At 38.7% G+C, this 20,074-nt stretch overlaps 3 protein-coding genes across 3 annotated transcripts; all 3 read left to right on the plus strand.

The window, feature by feature from the left end:
* Nucleotides 1–4,684: 4,684 nt before the first annotated feature.
* On the plus strand, nucleotides 4,685–7,819 carry LOC104432556 (GDSL esterase/lipase LTL1). Its single transcript, XM_010045017.3, has 5 exons — nucleotides 4,685–5,021; nucleotides 5,121–5,248; nucleotides 5,675–5,917; nucleotides 6,318–6,570; nucleotides 7,334–7,819. The coding sequence occupies exons 1-5, from the start codon at nucleotides 4,781–4,783 to the stop codon at nucleotides 7,564–7,566; spliced, it is 1,098 nt and encodes a 365-aa protein (XP_010043319.2). The 5' UTR covers nucleotides 4,685–4,780; the 3' UTR covers nucleotides 7,567–7,819.
* Nucleotides 7,820–11,869: 4,050 nt separating this feature from the next.
* LOC104432557 (GDSL esterase/lipase At5g18430) lies at nucleotides 11,870–13,588 on the plus strand. The gene is made up of 5 exons (XM_010045018.3): nucleotides 11,870–12,159; nucleotides 12,252–12,379; nucleotides 12,476–12,718; nucleotides 12,840–13,092; nucleotides 13,216–13,588. Exons 1-5 carry the CDS (start codon nucleotides 11,907–11,909, stop codon nucleotides 13,446–13,448), a joined length of 1,110 nt encoding a protein of 369 aa, XP_010043320.2. The 5' UTR covers nucleotides 11,870–11,906; the 3' UTR covers nucleotides 13,449–13,588.
* A 3,030-nt stretch (nucleotides 13,589–16,618) lies between these two features.
* On the plus strand, nucleotides 16,619–17,219 carry LOC104435273 (two-component response regulator 24). Its single transcript, XM_010048056.2, has 2 exons — nucleotides 16,619–16,927; nucleotides 17,043–17,219. The coding sequence occupies exons 1-2, from the start codon at nucleotides 16,619–16,621 to the stop codon at nucleotides 17,217–17,219; spliced, it is 486 nt and encodes a 161-aa protein (XP_010046358.2).
* Nucleotides 17,220–20,074: the final 2,855 nt, after the last annotated feature.

A 20,074-nucleotide genomic window follows, 5' to 3' on the forward strand; every position in this document is an offset into this window, starting at 1 on the left:
TTTCTGAAAGCTCCAAGCAACCGTGCCAACCCTGAGGGAGTCGATGAGCGCATCTTTGGTCTGAGCATTCAAAGATTGGCTTGAACCGATCAACTGCATCAAATCTACTTGATTAATTGTTGGGCAGTCAATAAATCGAGTTCCTCCAAAAGAGATCTGCATGTCTTCCGCGAAAACTCCAGCATTGATCTCGGTGAACGATTCGTCATTTGCTAAATTCAGTGAATCATGTGGGGCTAGACCATGCCGAATTTCTACGGGACACGAGGAGGTTATCTTTGGGATTTGGGATCAAGATAGGATAAAGAAGGACGACGTGTTTGGTGTATTTTGGTTACGATGTTTAGTCACATCTCTGGAAACGGAATTGATGTACATCCGTAATAGCATGCCCCATCTCATGCGCTGTTCGGTGTAATTTGGCAAGACTCGGTGGCACCAAACAGCGTTTTTAAGCAAGTTTCAAGGTTTTATCGTTGTATTACACACTTTAGCCCTTAAAAGTATTTTGGTATTCTCTACATGAGGTTTTTGGGAAGAAAAACATTGTTATAGATTGTGTGAAACACTGAGTAAGTTTTAGGTGTAAGTAAAAGCTGAGATCAAGAGGCATAGATTTAGCTCGTAATCTTAGTTTTCATGGTGAATTCATGTCGCCTCTCTCCAGAATGTAGATCACCTGGAACGAACCTTTTAATTCCTGGTGTCGGTTTCTCTTTTCTTACTATTTATTTACACAATTTCTCCACTATTTCATCTTTTTTGAAATATACATAATTATTAACTCTATTCAGATTTAAAATGGTTTTTGGAATTTTTAAGCTGCCCGTACTCTACTAAATCTGTCAAGGTTACTTATATAGTTTTGTGAATGCTAAAAACGAGATACCGTATAATATGACATTTTTCAACGACAGTCAACATTTCCGCCTGTTATTTATTTATTTATTTATTATTATTACCGTTAAAAACAAGATATAGTATAATACGACATTTTCAACAACAGTCACCATTTCCACCTGTTTTTTTTTTTATTACCTTTGGATCTTAGATTTTTATGGTCATTAATCTTAAATTTTTTCAATCTTGTATATGAGACTCCGTAAATTCCTAAGTAGAGATTTACGACGTACGAGTTTCGGATAAAATGTTATTTTTGTAAATTCGAGGTTGTAGATTATTATTTATTACAAAATAGTACTTCGGGTTACAGGTACCAATGGAAATCCTACTACTTTATTGAGGCAATTTGGAATATAATATGAAAACCGCAATGGGTTTGAGATGGGCATGGGAGTGATCGAAAGTTAATGGGACGAATTTGGGACCGCATCAGCCGTGCCAAGCGTATCCCACTGCCAAGATATGCGCATATAGAATAATATTTCTTTGTATTTATGTCCTCTATGTATACGTATTATCTCTCTTTCTCTCCTCCCTCCCCCCTCTCCCTCTCCTCTCTCTCTCTCCTCTCTCTCTCTCTCTCTCTCTCTCTCTCTCTCTCTCTCTCTAATATGTAAACAAGCAAAAAACAGGGCACACACAGAATGTATCCAAATATGGAAAATTTAAAACAAAAGAAGAGAGTATGTTTTAGATTACTTTCGGAAACAAATTTAAATTATCATGAGAAAGATTTGATGCAAACGTTTAATTTAAATGATTAATATCATGGAAAAGCCTAAATGGTATACCGGTGACAAATTTACACTAAACTAAATTTTGTTACAAAAAATTTAAATCGGTACATTTGTGACAAATTTACCCTTTATTGGTTTCCGTTAAACTGTTGAATTGCTGGGTTAGATGACACATGATAGTTAATGGATATGTGATTTTGGGGTTTTACCATCCGTTTATCATAAATTTACAAGGTTGTGATTTTTCGTGATATTAATCTAACTAAACCAAAATTGATGGAGAGTAAATATTACAAATATATTAATTTGGGGTTTTTGATGGTCAGAAAGTTGTTTTTGGATAAATTTATCGTAAATATACCAATTTATAGTTTTTAGTGGTAAATAAAATTGTTTACGATAAATTTATTGCATGTGAACTGATTTGGAATTTTTGGTGGTCAAAAAGTTAGTTTTTGATAAATTTGTCCAATGTGCACTAATTTGAGATTTTTCGTGATATCAACCATAATTAAAAAAAGATTTACGAGATAACCTGATTATTTTATCAATCCTGTAAAATTACCATTTTGTCTAGTATTCAGTCTTATGTCTTTATCATTTGTATTTGGCTCATGTCAAGCACGGACATCCCTTTTGGGCTAAAATTGGAAGTTTAAAGTGGCTTCGGATTTTCTTTATTATATAGAGAGATGAAAAGATACAATGAGATACATAAGGAAATAGGTAGGAAGAGAGACTATGATTGAGATTAATTTAGCAAACAAAGTTTGATTGTTGTAAAATGGAATAGTTCAAATTTAGAACTTATAAAGGATTCACGAGATAACATGATCATTCTATTGTTCTTTTGAAATTACCATTTTGTTTATTATTTGATAGGATTACCACTCAAGCAAACCTTACAATTTTCGAAGTATCGATTGTTCTCATGTTATACGCAATTAGGTCTTGAAAATTGAATTATTATATTTAACGGATTCCAGGAACACCCACTAACAAGGTCGTGAGAACATTTTATGTGATTAGATTGTTTATTTTGTTAAAATGTTGGACACTTTATATATAAATTAGTCATCCAACACCGGCCAACTCGAAATCTTATATAGCAACCCCACTTTTGATCAAAATCACTGTGTACACTTGCTTCTAAGAGGAATTGTCTCCTCTTTTAACTTGGGGAAGACCATTAACAACTTGTTCATGATAATGAATACCACTGCACTGATGTAGCACAGTGGCATCCCAGTAATAATTTAAGTCTCTTTGAACGTCTGGCTAAAACTATGCACTTGCCCTAATTGTATTCCAAGTTACTATTACGTGGTTTAGCCACTAAAAAGGGGAAAAAAAATAAGAAATATTGTTTTTAGAGGATGTTCGGGAAAGACAGAAATTGAAGTCAAAGACTTCTTTCGTCTTGGTAACATTAATTGTCACTAGGACCTTGCCTTCTTATTCCTGCAATCATCCTCGACATTGATTACAAAAGTAATAAGTCTCTGGCAAATTAAAAAATCTGCCAGAGAAAGAGCACTTTAAATTTCGCGAGCTTTGATAAAAATGATTTAAAAAATTTATTTCAATTGCTTATATAGCTTATAAAAATGAATTAACGAAAAACATTTTTATCGTTTATAAAAATGTTTAGACATAAATTATTGTTAAAAATAAAAAAAGCATTTAAAGCGATTATTTTAGACGATATAAATGACCATTTTTAGGAAAATATTTTCTAAATCATTTATTTTTCATAAAATAAAACGATTTGTGATTATACATCTCACTCAACCGTAGCCTTTAGGTCATAGCATATCGGTTGCATTATGGGCTCTTTGTCCCGGTTCAAAATATGTTTACGATCACCATCTTGTAACTTGCAAAGAGTAGGTGTAGCGACAACGACAAGATCAATATAACCATAAATGAGCCTATGGAAAATTCAGTTTGGTCCCTCAGAATTTGTCTCGTGGTCATTTTGCTCCCCAAAGTGTCATGTCAATGTCAATTTTGCTCCTATGCTGATCAGAGTGTGTACTCAAGTTTGCTCTGTCTATTTCTTTGTCAGCGCATGTTGAGCGTGAACATGGTGAGGGTCTTCAGCGACGTAACTAATGAATTGTTCAGACGAATGTCCTCTTAACTGCCAAGGAAATTTATTTTGTGCCAGTGATTGTCCTCCCTTTGTGTTCCATTTAGTGTTTCAAGAGGGAAAACTGTCCAAAATAAATTAAATTTATTGAATAGGACTAATTCAATTTTAAAGTTTTCAATTGTACCAATTTAGTCATAACTCCTTAGAAAATTTGTCAATTTAGTGCTAAACCTTCAAATTGTGTCAATTTAGTTCCAAATTTTTTATTGAGTTGTTAATTTAGTTATGAAACTTTTAATAATTTGCTAATATAATCTTTCCAGCCAAGTACTAAATAACAAGTTTAGAACTAAATCGGCAAATCGTAAAAAAATTTAAGACTAAATTGATAAAATTAAAAAGTTTATGATTAAATTGACCGTTATATAATAGGTTTAAGGCTTTTTAGACAATTATCCCTACTTTAAGATTGATCAAATCTTAGACTGAAAAAAATACAGCGCGTAAGAATTCAGGGCAAATCGACATGTAAAGACAGTGAAAAGTGAGAAGAGCAGAGTGAACGAAATTACAAGGGATCAAAATGATACAAGAATTTACAAACTTTGGAAGGCAAAGAAATATTTTCCCATGAACATTGTCCTTCTAGAAGAATAGCAAGATGCTAAATAGCAAATAAATAAATAAAAGGGGTGCTAGATAGGAAAATAACAAGAAGAGGATAAAATAAACACAGCTAGCACCCGACGCATTGTACAATGCAATCAAATCGTGCTAATTAGTAAATACGCTCTTCAATTCGAAGCCCTACCCCGTGCCCAATAATAGCCTCGCTGCATGTGGACCTTGTCCATCTGTTCTGCGGCGTTAGCAGATAGTGCCATTCAATGCATGGTTCCAAATGATTGATCTTTACATTTACCCCTTCCTTCGCTCTGCTTTTCAATATATATGCGTTGCATGGAGCTAGCCTCGCTCCAGAGGAAGATTTACACTCTCTAGGGTTAAGACAGTGTACGCTGCAGTGCTCTGTCGTTTATTCCCAATGGAGGGCACAATTTTCTCTTGCGTGATTCTAGGTCTAGCGGTGATGGTCGGCGTCGTGACTCCCGGAGTCGACGCGGCGCGCGCTTTCTTCGTCTTTGGGGACTCATTGGTCGACAATGGTAACAACAACTACCTCGCCACCACCGCCAGGGCCGACTTGCCACCTTACGGCATCGACTATCCGACTCATCGGCCCACCGGCCGCTTCTCCAACGGGCTGAACATTCCCGACCTTATCAGTGAGGACTTTTGAGAGAGGAGAATTTCGTATATGTGTTTCATTGGTTTCGGCATTTTTGTGTTTCCAAGCTTACATGGTCTCTCTGGTCAATTTTCAGGTGAGGCGATTGGCTCCGAACCCACGTTGCCATACTTGGATCCCGAGCTCAACGGAGAGAACTTGCTTGTCGGCGCCAACTTTGCTTCTGCGGGAATCGGAATTTTGAATGACACTGGAATTCAGTTCGTAAGTGTAGTCTCGAACTGAACTGCATTTTGCTCTGCTAGCTTGCACATCTCTAGCTCTTGAAAGAAACTAGAGAAAAGATCAATGTCCGATTAGGGTTGCATTTGCAACCACATTTCAACCATAGAAAGCCAAAACAATCAATGCAGATGAAAGGGTACTCCAAATTGAGTCACGAGACGGAAAAGTTGTTGATTATATTAAATGCTCATACATTTCTAGCATTAGAAATCACATAAAAAATTCATGCTTGGATCGTAACTTGTGTAGACAAGACCATTGTAAGTTACGAAACTTAGGTGCTAAGATATATGTTTTTAACCTAGGAGATGTACGTTCAAATCCGTGGATAAATTTCTGTAGCTAGTGTTGAAATTTTCTTCATTGATCTACAATGTTAGTCGTCTCTGGGTTTTCTTTTTGCAGATTAACATCATCCGAATCTTCCAGCAACTGCAATTCTTCCAACAGTACCAGCAAAGGGTTGCTGCGCTCATTGGAGAAGAACAAGCTCAGCAGCTAGTGAGCAACGCCCTCGTGCTGATCACCCTCGGCGGCAACGACTTTGTCAACAACTATTACTTGGTGCCTTTCTCCGCCCGGTCCCGCCAGTTCTCCCTCCCCGACTACGTCGTCTACCTCATCTCCGAGTACCGCAACATCTTGGCCGTAAGCCATTCGAATTTTTCTCATTGGCTGTTGAAAATTTTTAGGCTAGTACCGACAGGAAACATCAACGTCCACGCACGCACACTTGTGATGCCTATTTTCATGACATGAAGTAAAGCTATGCAAGCGTATTTGCGTCGTGAACGAGGATGTTTTCAGCGAAATTGGTTGATGAGATCGAAAAGCATTTTTTTGCTGTATTAGACATTCGCCTTTAATGCTGTCGTGCTGGAAGATGTCTCCTCGTTAATTTCGTCCCTCTAACCGACCAAAAAAATAATAATATTCGTCCCCCCCTCTCTCTCTCTCTCTCTCTCTCGTTCTATAGGCATAAGGCATGAGAAGTATTGGATCTTAAGCGTTACGATCTTTACACCAAGACTCCAATTTTTCATTTCAGAGGCTGTACGAACTAGGAGCGCGGAGGGTCCTTGTGACTGGTACCGGGCCGCTGGGCTGCGTCCCGGCCGAGCTGGCTCAGAGAAGCAGGAACGGCGAGTGCGTGGCGGAGCTGCAGCGGGCGGCTGCCTTGTTCAACCCCCAGCTCGTCCAGATGGTCAGCAGTCTCAACAACGAGATCGGCTCCAACGTGTTCATTGCCGCCAACGCGCAGCAGATGAGCTCCAACTTCATCAGCAACCCTCGAGCATTTGGTAATGTGTCCAAAAAAAAAAAAAAAAATCATGAAACAAAACATGGTTTGCCCTTGAAATGGCAGATGCATAAACCCTCGTATAGCGCTTGGAAGTGAAGGTGATATTAACCGGTGGAAAATATACAAAATCAAATTAGACCTAAAATACATATTTTATATTATCCTAAGCAATTAAATAGATTTGGGACCACTTGGGCTTTATAGTGTGTTAATGTTATGGGAACCCACGTCTAGCATGTTTCAAAACAGAGAAAGTTAAATTATTTATTTATTTCTTTTTATAATGAGAAACTTTTTTGGCACTAAAGTAAATATGGCATTTCTGATATTCAGGGTCTGATTGGCCATTCCCATTAGTAAAATGTGAGATATGAATGACCTAGGTCAGTCACATTCAGTCTAGTAAGTAACGGAGCATCACATCTTTTTCTCACCCTTTAGAGACAAGCCATCATGTCGACCAAACTTAAATCGATGGGGTCGACTCGGGAGTTGAGTGAGATGAGATCCAGCTAAATTCAATCTAACGATACAAAGCACAGTTTTAGTCCAATTATTTCAGGTTTGAACTCAATTGATCTGAGAGAGAGAGAGACTAGAATCTTGCATTTCTTTGGTCTTGATTAGCACCCCGAAGCTTAAACTTTTTTTCCGAACTAGCAACACTCCGACATGTCCCTTACCTATCAACGGATTGAACTTTCTTCCGGGTTGTGCTCGTTTTGATCATTGCTTTCGGTATACATGACCGATCGACGCAGGCTTCGTGACGTCGAAGGTGGCGTGCTGCGGGCAAGGGCGCTACAACGGGCTGGGGCTGTGCACAGTGGCTTCCAACCTGTGCCCCAACAGGGACGTCTACGCGTTCTGGGACGCGTTCCACCCGTCCGAGAGGGCCAACAGATTCATCGTCCGGGAGATCCTGACCGGCGACACCAGATATATGTACCCAATGAACCTCAGCACCATCATGGCCTTGGACACCAGGACTTGAAGTCTTTATCCTGCCTAAATCTGTCTTTTTATATCATTTTTTTCCTTGAATTTCCGATGAAGATCGCGTACGATCGTCATAAACTTTGCTTGCCGATTCTTGGCTCTCTTTGTTCGGGAGGGGTTTAGGAAGCGAGCTCTCTCTCTCTCTCTGGTGTGGTGGTGTAATGTCGTTGGAGTATTTTACATGTTGTGGTCGACGGTGAAAACAGAGATTTATTCAATATGGTAATAATTTCAATGTGCTTTCTTCAGAATGGGGACTTAGACGACCATCTTTTTTTCTCTGATGAGTGCTTATCGGCAATTTCTAATGCCTTGATTGGGATATTCAAATTAGGCTCCATTTATTTTGTTGAAAATCAATAATTTGAAAAATCGTTTCTACCGTTTATAAATATGAATGAAATGAAAATTATTTTCATCTTTCAAAAAAATATTTAAATATTAATTGTTGTCGATAATTAAAGTGCTTTTCATTTATTAATTATTTCAAATGATACAATAGACTTGTTTTCACAAAAATAATTTTCAAATAATATATATATATATATATATTTATATATATTTGCAAAACAAACGGATATTGCTGGGTTTGGAGATGTATGAACAAAAGACGGTACTGAATATTAGGTGAAGAGGATATTTACAACTATTTAAAAAGTTAGTTGTGTATTTATAGGAATTTAAAGGAGTGGGGCATCTCCAAAATGTACCAATTGGTCCCAAATATTGGGATCTTTTTATAATTAAACTATGAAATCTGATGTTTGTATATAGAAGATTGAAACTAAAAGTATAAAAATTATGAATGTTTTGAACCTCTTGTGGTAACTCGTGCCTTTGCACATAAACCAAGAAATATCTGATGTTCAGTAAAATTTTTGTTCAAGTATGTTTTCTCAACTCAGGATAAGGTAATTTTCCTTTTGAATAAAATAAACGTATGCACATATTAAAATACCTATGATGTAAAAATTTATGACAAAATTACTTCAATTTTAATTACACCTATTTTCTTTAGTTGCATAAGGTTATTGCGTATCAGTTATGTACCAAGCAAGTTTGAGTACGGGATAATGTGATGTCAAATTTTTTTCCAAATAAAATGGAAACAAAATTTAGTTGCTAGACTTTTAAAGAGGAAGCAAAAGCACCATCGAGCCAGCATCAAAATAGTAAAGATTCAACCTTTCTTAACCGATCGGGAGAGGAATTAGGAATAGAAATAAGGTAAATTAGTCAAATTGCCCCTTACATTTTAGAAATAAGCCGCCCTCCCGATGCAGTGGGTATCGCCGCCCTCTCCGGCAGCGAAAAAGGGTAGGAGAGGGCGGCCGTTCGCCAAGGGCTGCTAATCGCCAGACCCGTGGGCTAGAGATAAAGACGGCTCACTTTGACATTGCAGCGGAGAGTTGTAAAACCCTCCGCTTCCTCTGGTGGAGGGTTGTGCGTTCACTTTACCTTCGCAATGGGGAGTCGAGAGCAATTCTTTTCTTTTCTTCTCTCATATGCCATATCCGCTTATTCTTTTCTTTTCTTCTCTATTTTCTTTTTCTTTAAAAAATCTAAACTTTAAGTCAAATCTCAATTCTGTTTATCAATTTTTTTCTTTGTCTAAAGCAAATCCCGATTCTACCCTATGTCTGAAAATTGTATAATATTGAAGAAACCAGCGGCCATTTTTTGATGCGGGGCAAATTTTGGATTTTGTAAATTTTTTTTTCAAAATAAAAGGCTTGTGAGAGAATTGAGACCAGATCAAACGTGTGGTTCAGAGTAGATTTAATTAGACAGTACGGGAAGCAGCTCCAGCATCGCAGGCGCAGAATGGCCTGAAGTGGGCCTCCAGCCGATGCTTTTCACCGTCTTCGGAGTTCTTCCTCAACGTTGAGTTGACGATTTCTACCAGGTTGTCCCCCCGTTCTCCGTGCAAAAACGATGATACAAGGCGTAAGGAACGAGCCTTATCCTCCAACCGCGGGACGAGAGAGTTGTCGAGACGACTTTGTCGTTGTTCCTGCTCTGCAGCGGCAAGTACAGCGATCCTCTGACTCCTACGGATGAATGTTCGCGCTGCGTCGTGGACGCCACGGCAAACGAAAAAAGAGTGGGGGGAGGAGTTCCTGACGTGGGCCGCACGATCGGCGCTCCCAGTCGAGATCAACGTCTGCGTCGCGGGTTTTCGTTGGTTGGGGGCAGGGACTCTGGCGACGATCCTCGAGGCCCTCCCGTCCTTCCTTCGCCCTAGTTAAAGCGCCTGAAAAGTGGGTCTGTCCAGTACTGCGATACAGCAGAACACAAGCTAAGTGGGGGTTGGGTTTATTCAATGCTGATGCATGCAGAGAGAGAAAGAGAGAGGGGGGTCAACCGTCCCTCTTTGTCGATTCCTGCATGAAAATGGCACCTGGTCATTGGGAAGTAGTTGATTGATGATGCATCATGGGCAGCGCTCCCCCTTTTCCGGAAAGGCCAGAAGGTGCTTAGACTACGCATGCGCGGCGTGCGTAAGGTATGTACTATATAATACATGACGTATAGATTTATATAGTTTCTTGGATGGAAAGGGGTGTATTGATGTGTATAGATTTATACGTGTGAAGATATAGATTAGCAAGTGACGTCGTGTTTCTTAGGATCTCACGTGAATTTTTCAGTTTTACGATATATATTATGTGATTTCACATGAGATTTTTTTTATCAACATGTTCTAGCCCATCACTTCCACAACTTGATTGGACTGCAAGCAAGACAACAATGAAAAGGAAGCTTGGAGGTTTGAACTCTCGGCATTTTTGCCGATTCCATTATTAGATAGAATCATTTTCCTCAACACTTACCGCGTCAAAAATTGTCAACTAAATGGCCAAACATTAGAGTGTTTATTTTGTTACTTATCTAGAAAAAAAAATGGATATGTCGTATCAAGGTTTGATCCTGCAATTACCTTCTAGGGATTGCGTAAAATTGGTTGGGGCGTTGGAGATTTTTTTGGCTTAATAATTGAAGGTCACTTATTATGATCCCATCGAAAGAGTGCAAATTATTCAGAGTAAGGTCTACTTGCGTCGTAGGCCTTGGACTTAACCAAGTTACAAAACTTGCAGGATATTTCATAAGTATCCAAGAACTGAATCTTTGCACTCATGCCCTGTTTACGAAAAGAAAACACAAGAAAAGTGAAGCAATACTTTTTACAAACCAACATATAAGAACCTAATAAGGAAATGAAATCGTGAGGTCCCCCAAGGAAAATCACTGGACACAGCTCGCGTCGGTGATGCTCTATTTACACACATCACATGCCAAGTTCTGAAACTATTAATAGCTAGGGGACCTTGTTGAGAAAACAAGTAGAATCATCAATGTCAAGCCAAGTTCACTTGACTTTTGCTGTTCATATGATTTTATGTACCTAAATCTAGCAAAGCACAAAGGGGAAAAGATCGACAGAGTCGAGTCTACATCAAGGCACTTTTCCGCTTTTTTAAATCAACCAATCATCATTAGGGGGACTCGATTAAACTTTTGGAGAAAAGGTTCAGACTTGATTGTATCAATCGAAAGATTTAGAACTCAATTGTATGCAATGCATGAGTTTGAAACTTCGGTGCACATGTTTTCGGCTTGCTCCCTCCACGGTCATTACCAATTTTATGGTCCAATTTTTTATGCGACACATGTTAGATTTGGCACGAGGAAAGTAATTGAAACATGAAACTAGCCGAATCTCAACCTTCGAATTTGAGATTTCATGCACACTAACAAATTTTAGAATCGGTTCGGTACCATCATTCAATAGGCTATTATAATCAAAGACCTCGAGCTCGTATTCTCCTCCCACTCATTTACGGGTTCTGCTTCTCTGTATACCTTAGATTCAGATCGTTGTTCGATCCACTCACCAAGCTCAGATGCGCAAAGGATTTCGTGGCACTGTTGATAATTTTTTTTTTGGTGACTGAGGATCCGAACGGCTCCTAAGGGCCGGACCCCCCACCAAGCTCGGACGCGTAGCAAAAGGGAATTTCGTGGCGCTAAGGAATGGACTCTCAATCAATTGCGTTGATAATATTATTTTCGACAATTAACATAATGCACTCAACTTTCAACAGAGTAATCATACACTTCCATCTTGTGAAAAATTGAAGTTGAGAATTGAATGATGTTCATGGTCATTGGTTGCTTTTGATCTGGCAAAGACCTAATTCAAAACTTTGTGCCACTACCTCTGTATGTACTTAAAGTTCTTCCCCTTATTATTGTGCTCACGTGTCAAAGCGAGTGAAATCACACCATAAAAAGAGAGCCAGCCATTTCGAGCTTCTCACACCCACTCCAATGGCCAGCTCCTCATTTCAGGCTTCATGGCTCGCTCTCGTTCTCGTTGCGGCATTGGGGACAGCCCTCGCTCCGCTGCGAGCCGAGGCGGCGCGGGCCTTCTTCATCTTTGGGGATTCGCTCGTCGACAATGGCAATAACAACTACCTGACGACGACGGCCCGGGCTGACTCCCCGCCCTATGGGATCGACTACCCGACCCACCGGCCAACGGGCCGGTTCTCGAACGGGTTCAACATCCCCGATTTCATCAGTTGGGGCCTACGAAACTTACGATCTCTTCATGAGAACTTGCCTTGTCCAATGTTTGAGCCTTAGCGCTATTCTCTTTTCTCATTTGGACAGGTCAGGAGATTGGGTCGCAGCCCACGTTGCCATACCTGAGCCCTGAGCTCAGAGGGCAAAGGCTGCTGGTGGGTGCAAACTTCGCTTCAGCTGGAATCGGAATTCTCAACGACACTGGAGTTCAATTCGTGAGCTTTTTATACCCCCTTCTTTTGCAGTTCAATTACATAAGAACAGGCGCTCGAATTCCATTCGCTAACAGACGCAATATGAATTTTATGCAGATCAATGTGATAAGAATGTACCAGCAGTTGGAGTACTTTCGTCAGTACCAGCAAAGGGTGTCTGCATTGATCGGGCCGGGGCGCACCAGGAAGCTCGTGAACCAAGCCCTCGTGCTCATCACCGTTGGAGGCAATGATTTCGTAAACAACTACTTCTTGGTTCCCTATTCTGCAAGATCTCGCCAGTACTCTCTCCCTAATTATGTCCGCTTCGTCATTTCCGAGTTCAAGAAGCAGCTCATGGTAACGGATTTGCGATCACTTTCTAGGGTTTTTTCATGTTGTTCCAAGAAAAAGAGAAGACTTCTCCTACGGATGGGTCTGTGTTCATTGGTCCCTTTGTGAATCCTGTTCGTTCTTTCAGAGGTTGCATGATCTCGGGGCGAGGAGGGTCTTGGTGACTGGCACCGGGCCGCTGGGGTGCGTGCCGGCGGAGCTGGCGATGCGGGGCCGGAACGGGCAGTGCGTGGCCGAGCTGCAGCAGGCTGCATCGCTGTACAATCCTCAGCTCCTCCAGATGCTCAAGGATCTCAACAATAAGTACAAATCCCAAGTGTTCATCGCTGCCAACACCCAGCTAATGCACAACAACTTCATCGCCAACCCTCGAGCTTATGGTACGTACACATGGTTCCAAAATGGACTTAAGTCGAAACCGGTCCCTATACTCTTCCTCGACGTTCGATTCGGTTGTCACGACGTCTAAATCTTTTGATCGATTTGGTCCTCGAACGCTGCAGGATTCATCACGGCAAAGGTGGCGTGTTGCGGGCAAGGGCCGTACAACGGGATCGGGCTGTGCACGGTGGCGTCGACCCTCTGCCCCAACAGGGACCAGTACGCGTTCTGGGACCCGTTCCATCCGTCGCAGAAGGCCAACCGTCTGATCGTCCAGCAGATCATGAGCGGCTCCACGAAGTACATGGATCCCATTAATGTCTCCACCATCATGGCCTTGGACTCTAGGCTCTAATACTACTACTATTACTACTACCACTAATAATAATAATAATAATAATGTCTATCGTTTTCTCTCTGTGTGACTATGTATCTTCTACTTAAATCTTTGTGAAGGATTTAGTTAATAATGGCAATTTGTGCATTTTAAGGACATATAATCGCGTGCATTGTTCCTTAATATGGTGGCGCTTAGCAAAATTGAGAATTGTTAACCCAAACATGGCCAAGCTGACAATATCGGGTTGTGGAGTTATCATTTGGTGGGTACGATGATGGCTGAAAATGGACTCGTTGGTACGGCGTTTCCTGATGCGCTTTGTCCCAAGTTTTGATCTTACATTACCTGCTTTTCTCTGATCCTCATCCAATCCGATTCTACTTTGGAACCATTCGAACATGTATATTGCTAGTGATTCATGTGATTTTCTTAATGCAAATCAGATTTTTTCCATGACCAGAATTAGTTCTTTTGCCCCTTCACAATGCTTCATCTTCAAATAAGATGTTTTTAGGCTTTAAGGAAGCAGCTATTAAACACAACTTAACTGTCATTAGTTCCCAATTGGGCGACTTCACAGATAGCATACACATCTTACATCATGGCTAACTAGGATTTGCTTCAGTGGTTGGACTGTTTAGCTATTGGAGTTCATCTAATTTTATGAGAAAAAAAATAGTACTAATAGGTCAATTAAATTCAAAGTTGTGGAAGAAAAATATAAAGAAAATATTGAAAAGAGTTTATAAAATTGAAACATGCCCAAAATGTGGATATGAATCAAAAGGGAGGTATTGAGTTTAGATTACATAACTAATTTAAGTATGTCAAAGTGTATCTCACACAATATGCTTTATGAAGTTTATATGGATTTATATCCATTAGGTCTCTGTCAAATCCATAGTTTGAATGACTTCTATTTAAACCACGGGTGTTGTATAGAAATTTTTCCATAAGCAAGGTAAAAATGTCCATTTTTAATTTTGGTAATAGCAGCATCCCATTAGTAGATATAAATTTCATTCAAACTCCTTTTGTTTCACGAAAAATGAATGATTCAAAAAAAAATTATTGAAAATAATCCCTCATATCCTTTAAAATAATTAGTCAATGAATCAACAATAATTAATGTCTAAACATTCTTGTAGACGTTGCCAATATTTATTGTAAAATTATTTTCCATTTATTAATTATTTCAAAAAATATAGGCAATGATATCTAGGAAAATATTTTCCGAATCAATCATTTTCTACGAAACAAATGGAGCTTTAATACCTTTTTGTATGTCAGGGATTTTTCATAAAAACTTATAAGTGTTGGAATATTTAATATAATTTTGTATGTAGATTAAAGCAATTCCCATGTGGAAGATGATGGATTATAGAAATGGCCAATGACATATTGAGGGGTTTAAGGTTTCTTTTGGTTGGTGGAAAATAAAAATTTTAGAAAACATTTTTTCCTAAAATTAATCACTTACAAAATGATAAACTTAAATATTTTCATCATTTATGAAAAAAATTTAAACATAAATTATTATATATAATGAAAATATTTATCAATAATTAATTTTTTGAAACGATACAAGCGATTATTTTTAGGAAAATACATTTGAAATCATTCATTTTTTTTAAACAATTGGAGCCTAAGTATCGGCCTTTTGCATTAATTAAAAGCAAAAGTATAAGTCGTACAAGGTTAGCTAATCAAGCTTTTCACCGGGTTCTTTATCTTCCTAACCCTTGCGTTTTATTAGCTTATACAATATTCTCGAGAATCATAAATAAATGATTTAAAACCCAAGTTTTGTAACTTATTCAATCTCTCTCTACTGCTATTGCTTAATTAATTAACAAAATGTATACTTAAGATGATACTATAAAGTATTTGATAATTTCCTAATGTTGCATGTGGTAAATTTTTCGGTTAATTATAGATAAGTGTTTAGGCATGCCCTGCGCATGCATACAAATAATTATGTAAGGAAGTGCATGAAACAAATAGTTATTGTACTAAAAATGTAATTTATCGTTTACAATATTTCTTTTTTCAATGCAATTAAATATCATATAATTTTTAACAGCTACTTTGTTAAATGCTATGATTATCATATAAACTATTTTCCCAACTACATTTTTACCTTAAGGATTTGCCATGTCTATCCCAAATTGACAATGATGGACTACGAAGAGCCTAGAATTTAAAACTTTAGGGGAAAATCTGATGCTTCCATTTTAAAATTTGATGAGAAAGGTGGATTCGACATTTTTCTAGCGATAAAAACTTAATGAATCTCTTCCAAGAACTCGCTAAAGTAATGATTTCCACACTTTGGGTTAAAGAAAGAACGAAAAAACAACATAACTTAATGTTAAGAAATTTGAATTCTCAAAGTTTCTATAGTAAGGTCTCATGTATATAAGTAGGTGGATCTTAGGTATGCCTTGAGCATGTCACTTTCGTTATTAAAATAACTAGTTCGCGAAAGAAATAGTATCTGAAACAATAATTGTGAATCCATGACTAAATCACGATATTGATGGTATGATATTGATTGTAGATTCGGAGATCAGGTTGCAATATTAATATTTAGGATATCACTTTCAATTGCTTTGCAGTCTTCTACAGTTTCAAATATGTCTTTTTTTTCCAGCGTATTAAATTCACTTTTTTAGGTCGAATAATGAGCAGATATTGGCAATCAGATTTTGTTTTTGCTAATTTTAAATGCGATTTAGATTGCTTTTTCCCTTCTCTCGTGCTATATAATCTCTGCTGAAGATGTCAAAAGAGGCAAGGAAATTAAGAGTCCTAGCTCCTTCCTGCAAGCCTCCATTCTTGTATGTGAGCGATCAAGTGTTTCTAATTAGCTTTGTAATTTATTCATTCTTTCGAAATTACTTCTTTTAAGCTGACTTTAGAAGCTCCATGTATGCATGCATGCAACTCATTTCATTTTCGTCATCCAACGCATCCTAAAGAATGACTACACAAAGAACTTCAAGATGAAATCCTATAAAAAAAAAATCATTAATTAATTGAATCCTTATAAAAGTCTCATCAATTTAGAGCTTTAGATATAAAATAAATTATCGTCCGACCTATTATGGAAAAGACGATTACATGAATGCTTGAATCTCATGTTAGAATAACATTGACTGCGCAATGGGGTGTTAGGGGAAACGATGTCGACGCAAGTTGTTGGTGCAGCTAGCCCCGGCTCGAGGAGCGTTGGAAGTGGGAAAGCCGAAATGGGTGACGGGACTAGGGTCGGCTCAACCTCTGCACCTGCGAAGAAGAAGCTGTCCGTGCTGATCGTGGACGACGACTCCATGATTCGCACGATCCATACCATCCTTGTGAATAGGGTGGGCGTGGAAGTGGAATCCCAAGTGGCTGAGAACGGGAAGGTGGCTGTGGATCTGTTCCGCTCTGGGGAATCCTTTGATGTCATCCTCATGGACTGGGAGATGCCCGTGATGAATGGAATCGAGGTAACTGCGAGCTATCAAAGATGCGCAAGTGTAGTTTTCCACATATATCTACAGTATTCACCGATCATTCGATATCATTCCATGCCATGATGACGGCATTTCATCTTCCTCGCAGGCAACGAAGGAGCTACGGAAAATGGGAGTCAGCAGCATGATCGTGGGAGTGACCTCGCACTCCATGGATATCGAGAAAGATACTTTCATGGCAGCCGGTCTGGATGATTGCTATGGGAAGCCCCTGTCGATCAAGATCCTCAAGAATATCCTCCAGAAGATGAAGATCGACCGTTGAGTTCTAGAATGTGGGAAGAATCTAGTTTTCCTTCCGTGTTGTGCAAGTCTTGGGGCTTCATGTGTGAGGCTGGTCAATCCATCAATATTATAATAGAATGAATGTTTTCGTTTTAATCCATATCTTATGAGAACAAAGCCTTGATCATTAAGATTAAAAAAAAAAAATACTTACGCATTAAATCTACCTTAGGATGCGTTTATTTTGCGGAAATGGAAAGCTATTTTACTAAAAGTGTACTTAATATTGGTTAATTTCCATGCAATTAAATATCGGATAACTTCTAATGGCAACTGTGTTACATACTATGATTTTACCCATAGAAACTAGTTTTAAACTACATATTTATTGTTGACACCTAAATTTTTGGAGTTAATTTTTGCTAAATAAAAAAAAAAAAAACACACATGGCGTATAGTTTAGAAACATTTTATTTTCATTTTTGTTTTATTTTATTTTATTTCTTGGTGAAGGAAGATTTTCACATATTCCATTCAAGCTTTTCATATTTTTAAGTAATATACACTAGGGGTGTATTTCGTGCAAAAATGGAATTTTTTTGGATAGAATATGTGAAAAATACAAAAGAGAATATCACATGTGGTGCAATGATATATTCAGAGAATTATGCACGAGTGAAATTGGAAATAAAATACGCTTCAAAGATCTAAAATTTTCCCCTATAAAAGGCGTTGCGCACGTACGGACAAAGGGGGGGAGGAATTTCGAAAAAATTTGGAGCAAAAGGGGTCCCTTCCGTCGAGTGAAAAGGCACAAAAAAAGAGCAAAAAGTGAAAAGTGAGTGAAGAGAGAGGAAAAGTAAAAAAAAAGTAAAAGAAAAGGTAAAAAAAAGTTCCCCGCGACTGTTCATCTTCCTCGTGGGGAGGGGTCTCTGCCGGCGCCGGCGCCGTCTGCCCGCGTCGTCGCTGTCCCGACGCCGCCTCCGTCCGCGAGCCCCGACGACCCGCGCGCTGCCCCGACGCGCCACCGCGTCCCCCGTCACCTCTGCAGATCTGTCCCGCCCATCTCCACGAAGACCCAGATCCGACGCCGCCTTTGCTCCGCTCCTAACCACGCGCAGATCAGACCCCGACGCCCGAAGCTCGCGTCGCCCCGACGCCGCCTCTGCCGTCGCCGATTTGCAGCGCCCCAGCTCCCCGATCTGCTGCTCCGCCGCTGATCTCGCCCTCGGTTCGCCTGCAACTCGTGACCCAGTAGATTCCGAGCCGGCTCGCCGCCCCTGCCTCCTCGTTCGCTGCTCGTGGCCCCCGACGGTAGCCGGTCCAGATCTAAGCGCCGACTTCCAAGCTTCGCCCGTGACGCCTCGCCTCCGCCGAATCCACCGCCTGCGACGCTCGCACCCAGCTCCGTGCCGATCCCGAAGCCCCGGTGCCGCGCCGCCGACGTGCCACCCCTGCCTCCCTCACCGGAACCCTAGCCGACGAGCTCTCCCTCGCCGGACCTCCGAACCGGCCAAGCTTTTTCTTTTTTATTTTAAAAAAGAAAAAAGAAAAAAATTAAATTAGGTATTTTTACTTTACTTTATTAGGCAAGTTTAGTTTTTTTTTTAATTATTTTTTAAATTATTATCTCTTTATATGTTGTTTTTTTAAGATGAAATACCTATCATGCATAATTGAAAATCTCAATGTATCACCCGATTCGCAACCGCGGCAAGTTTTTTTTATTTCATCTATAAAGCTTTAGATGAAATAATTAATTAAGTGTGAATAAAATTGATGTTTTGATCTTTAAGGCTTAAAATCAAATTATCGATTTTACTAGCGAAATATTATCCTGATCGAGCGATATGTGATGTCCTTTTTGGGGTAATTTTGAATGGATTTGATCGTTTTTATTTATTTTGAGATATGTTTGAGATAGAATATCACATGTTTTAGGGTTATTTGCATATTTAGGCAAAGCATTATATTTATCATGAATTTTCGAAATAAAAATTGGGTTAGATTAGATGCATGTTAGGATATTACTTGTTTTAGGGTTTGCATATTTAGAATAGGAATTTTAATTTCGAATTTCATAAAAATCAAGAAAAATTCAAATAAATCAATTTAGGTTGCTAGATTTTAATTTAGGTTGCATGCTTAATTACTTGGCAATTATTAATTTCGAAATTTAAAAAAAAGAAAAAGAAAACAAAAACGCAATAAAAAAAATCATCATACACTTGTCATGTAGAATTAGGGCATATTTTGCATGTCATTGCATATTAGGGTTAAATGGTATTTAGTTTGATTTAGATCATTTTTTTTAATAAGTTAATGTTTTATTTTTAGATATATTGCATTTTAGGATTATTTAGGTTAAGATAATATTTTAGTTTAAATTAGGATATGGCTCAACCTAATTCCTAATATAAATTAAATAGGATCTTAATCTAATTAGGTAATTTTCACATTTCACCTAATTTCGAATTTCATGAAAAATACAAAAAATGCCATCGGTTGAATTAGATTTATTTTCTACGATAGATTGCATTCTTTTAGGAAAAAGAAATGTCACATGCACATCATTAGGATTAGATTCATTGAAATGCATGTCATATGCTAGTTGTTACTAGGTCAATTCAATTAGAAATTACATGTCATTAGAGTTAGGTTATTTAGTTAATATTGCATCACATATTGCATAATTTTCATTAAATAAGTGAAACAAAAAAAGAGAATTTGCGTGTTAATTAGAAACCATATCCAAGGTTGTTGATGTGGATTTTGAATTAACATTGCATATGCTTTCGTTATTACGAGGTAAGTCCTGCATTTCTTATTCGCTTTATTGGGTGTTAAATTGATGGATTGCGCACCCGCATGATCGCCTCACATGTTAGGAAATAA

Source organism: Eucalyptus grandis, chromosome 6 (assembly GCF_016545825.1).
Source record: "Eucalyptus grandis isolate ANBG69807.140 chromosome 6, ASM1654582v1, whole genome shotgun sequence".
In the NCBI taxonomy this organism is placed as follows: Eukaryota; Viridiplantae; Streptophyta; class Magnoliopsida; order Myrtales; family Myrtaceae; genus Eucalyptus; species Eucalyptus grandis.

What these genes read in the sequence shown, in the direction of transcription:
- LOC104435273 (XM_010048056.2), top strand. Translation starts at nt 16,619, where the DNA reads ATGTCGACGCAAGTTGTTGGTGCAGCTAGCCCCGGCTCGAGGAGCGTT. An exon ending in CCGTGATGAATGGAATCGAG is followed by an intron (nt 16,928 to 17,042) that starts GTAACTGCGAGC and finishes TCTTCCTCGCAG; the next exon opens with GCAACGAAGGAGCTACGGAA.
- LOC104432557 (XM_010045018.3), top strand. Translation starts at nt 11,907, where the DNA reads ATGGCCAGCTCCTCATTTCAGGCTTCATGGCTCGCTCTCGTTCTCGTT. An exon ending in CAACATCCCCGATTTCATCA is followed by an intron (nt 12,160 to 12,251) that starts GTTGGGGCCTAC and finishes TCATTTGGACAG; the next exon opens with GTCAGGAGATTGGGTCGCAG. An exon ending in ACGACACTGGAGTTCAATTC is followed by an intron (nt 12,380 to 12,475) that starts GTGAGCTTTTTA and finishes AATTTTATGCAG; the next exon opens with ATCAATGTGATAAGAATGTA.
- LOC104432556 (XM_010045017.3), top strand. Translation starts at nt 4,781, where the DNA reads ATGGAGGGCACAATTTTCTCTTGCGTGATTCTAGGTCTAGCGGTGATG. An exon ending in ATGACACTGGAATTCAGTTC is followed by an intron (nt 5,249 to 5,674) that starts GTAAGTGTAGTC and finishes TTCTTTTTGCAG; the next exon opens with ATTAACATCATCCGAATCTT. An exon ending in AGTACCGCAACATCTTGGCC is followed by an intron (nt 5,918 to 6,317) that starts GTAAGCCATTCG and finishes TTTTCATTTCAG; the next exon opens with AGGCTGTACGAACTAGGAGC.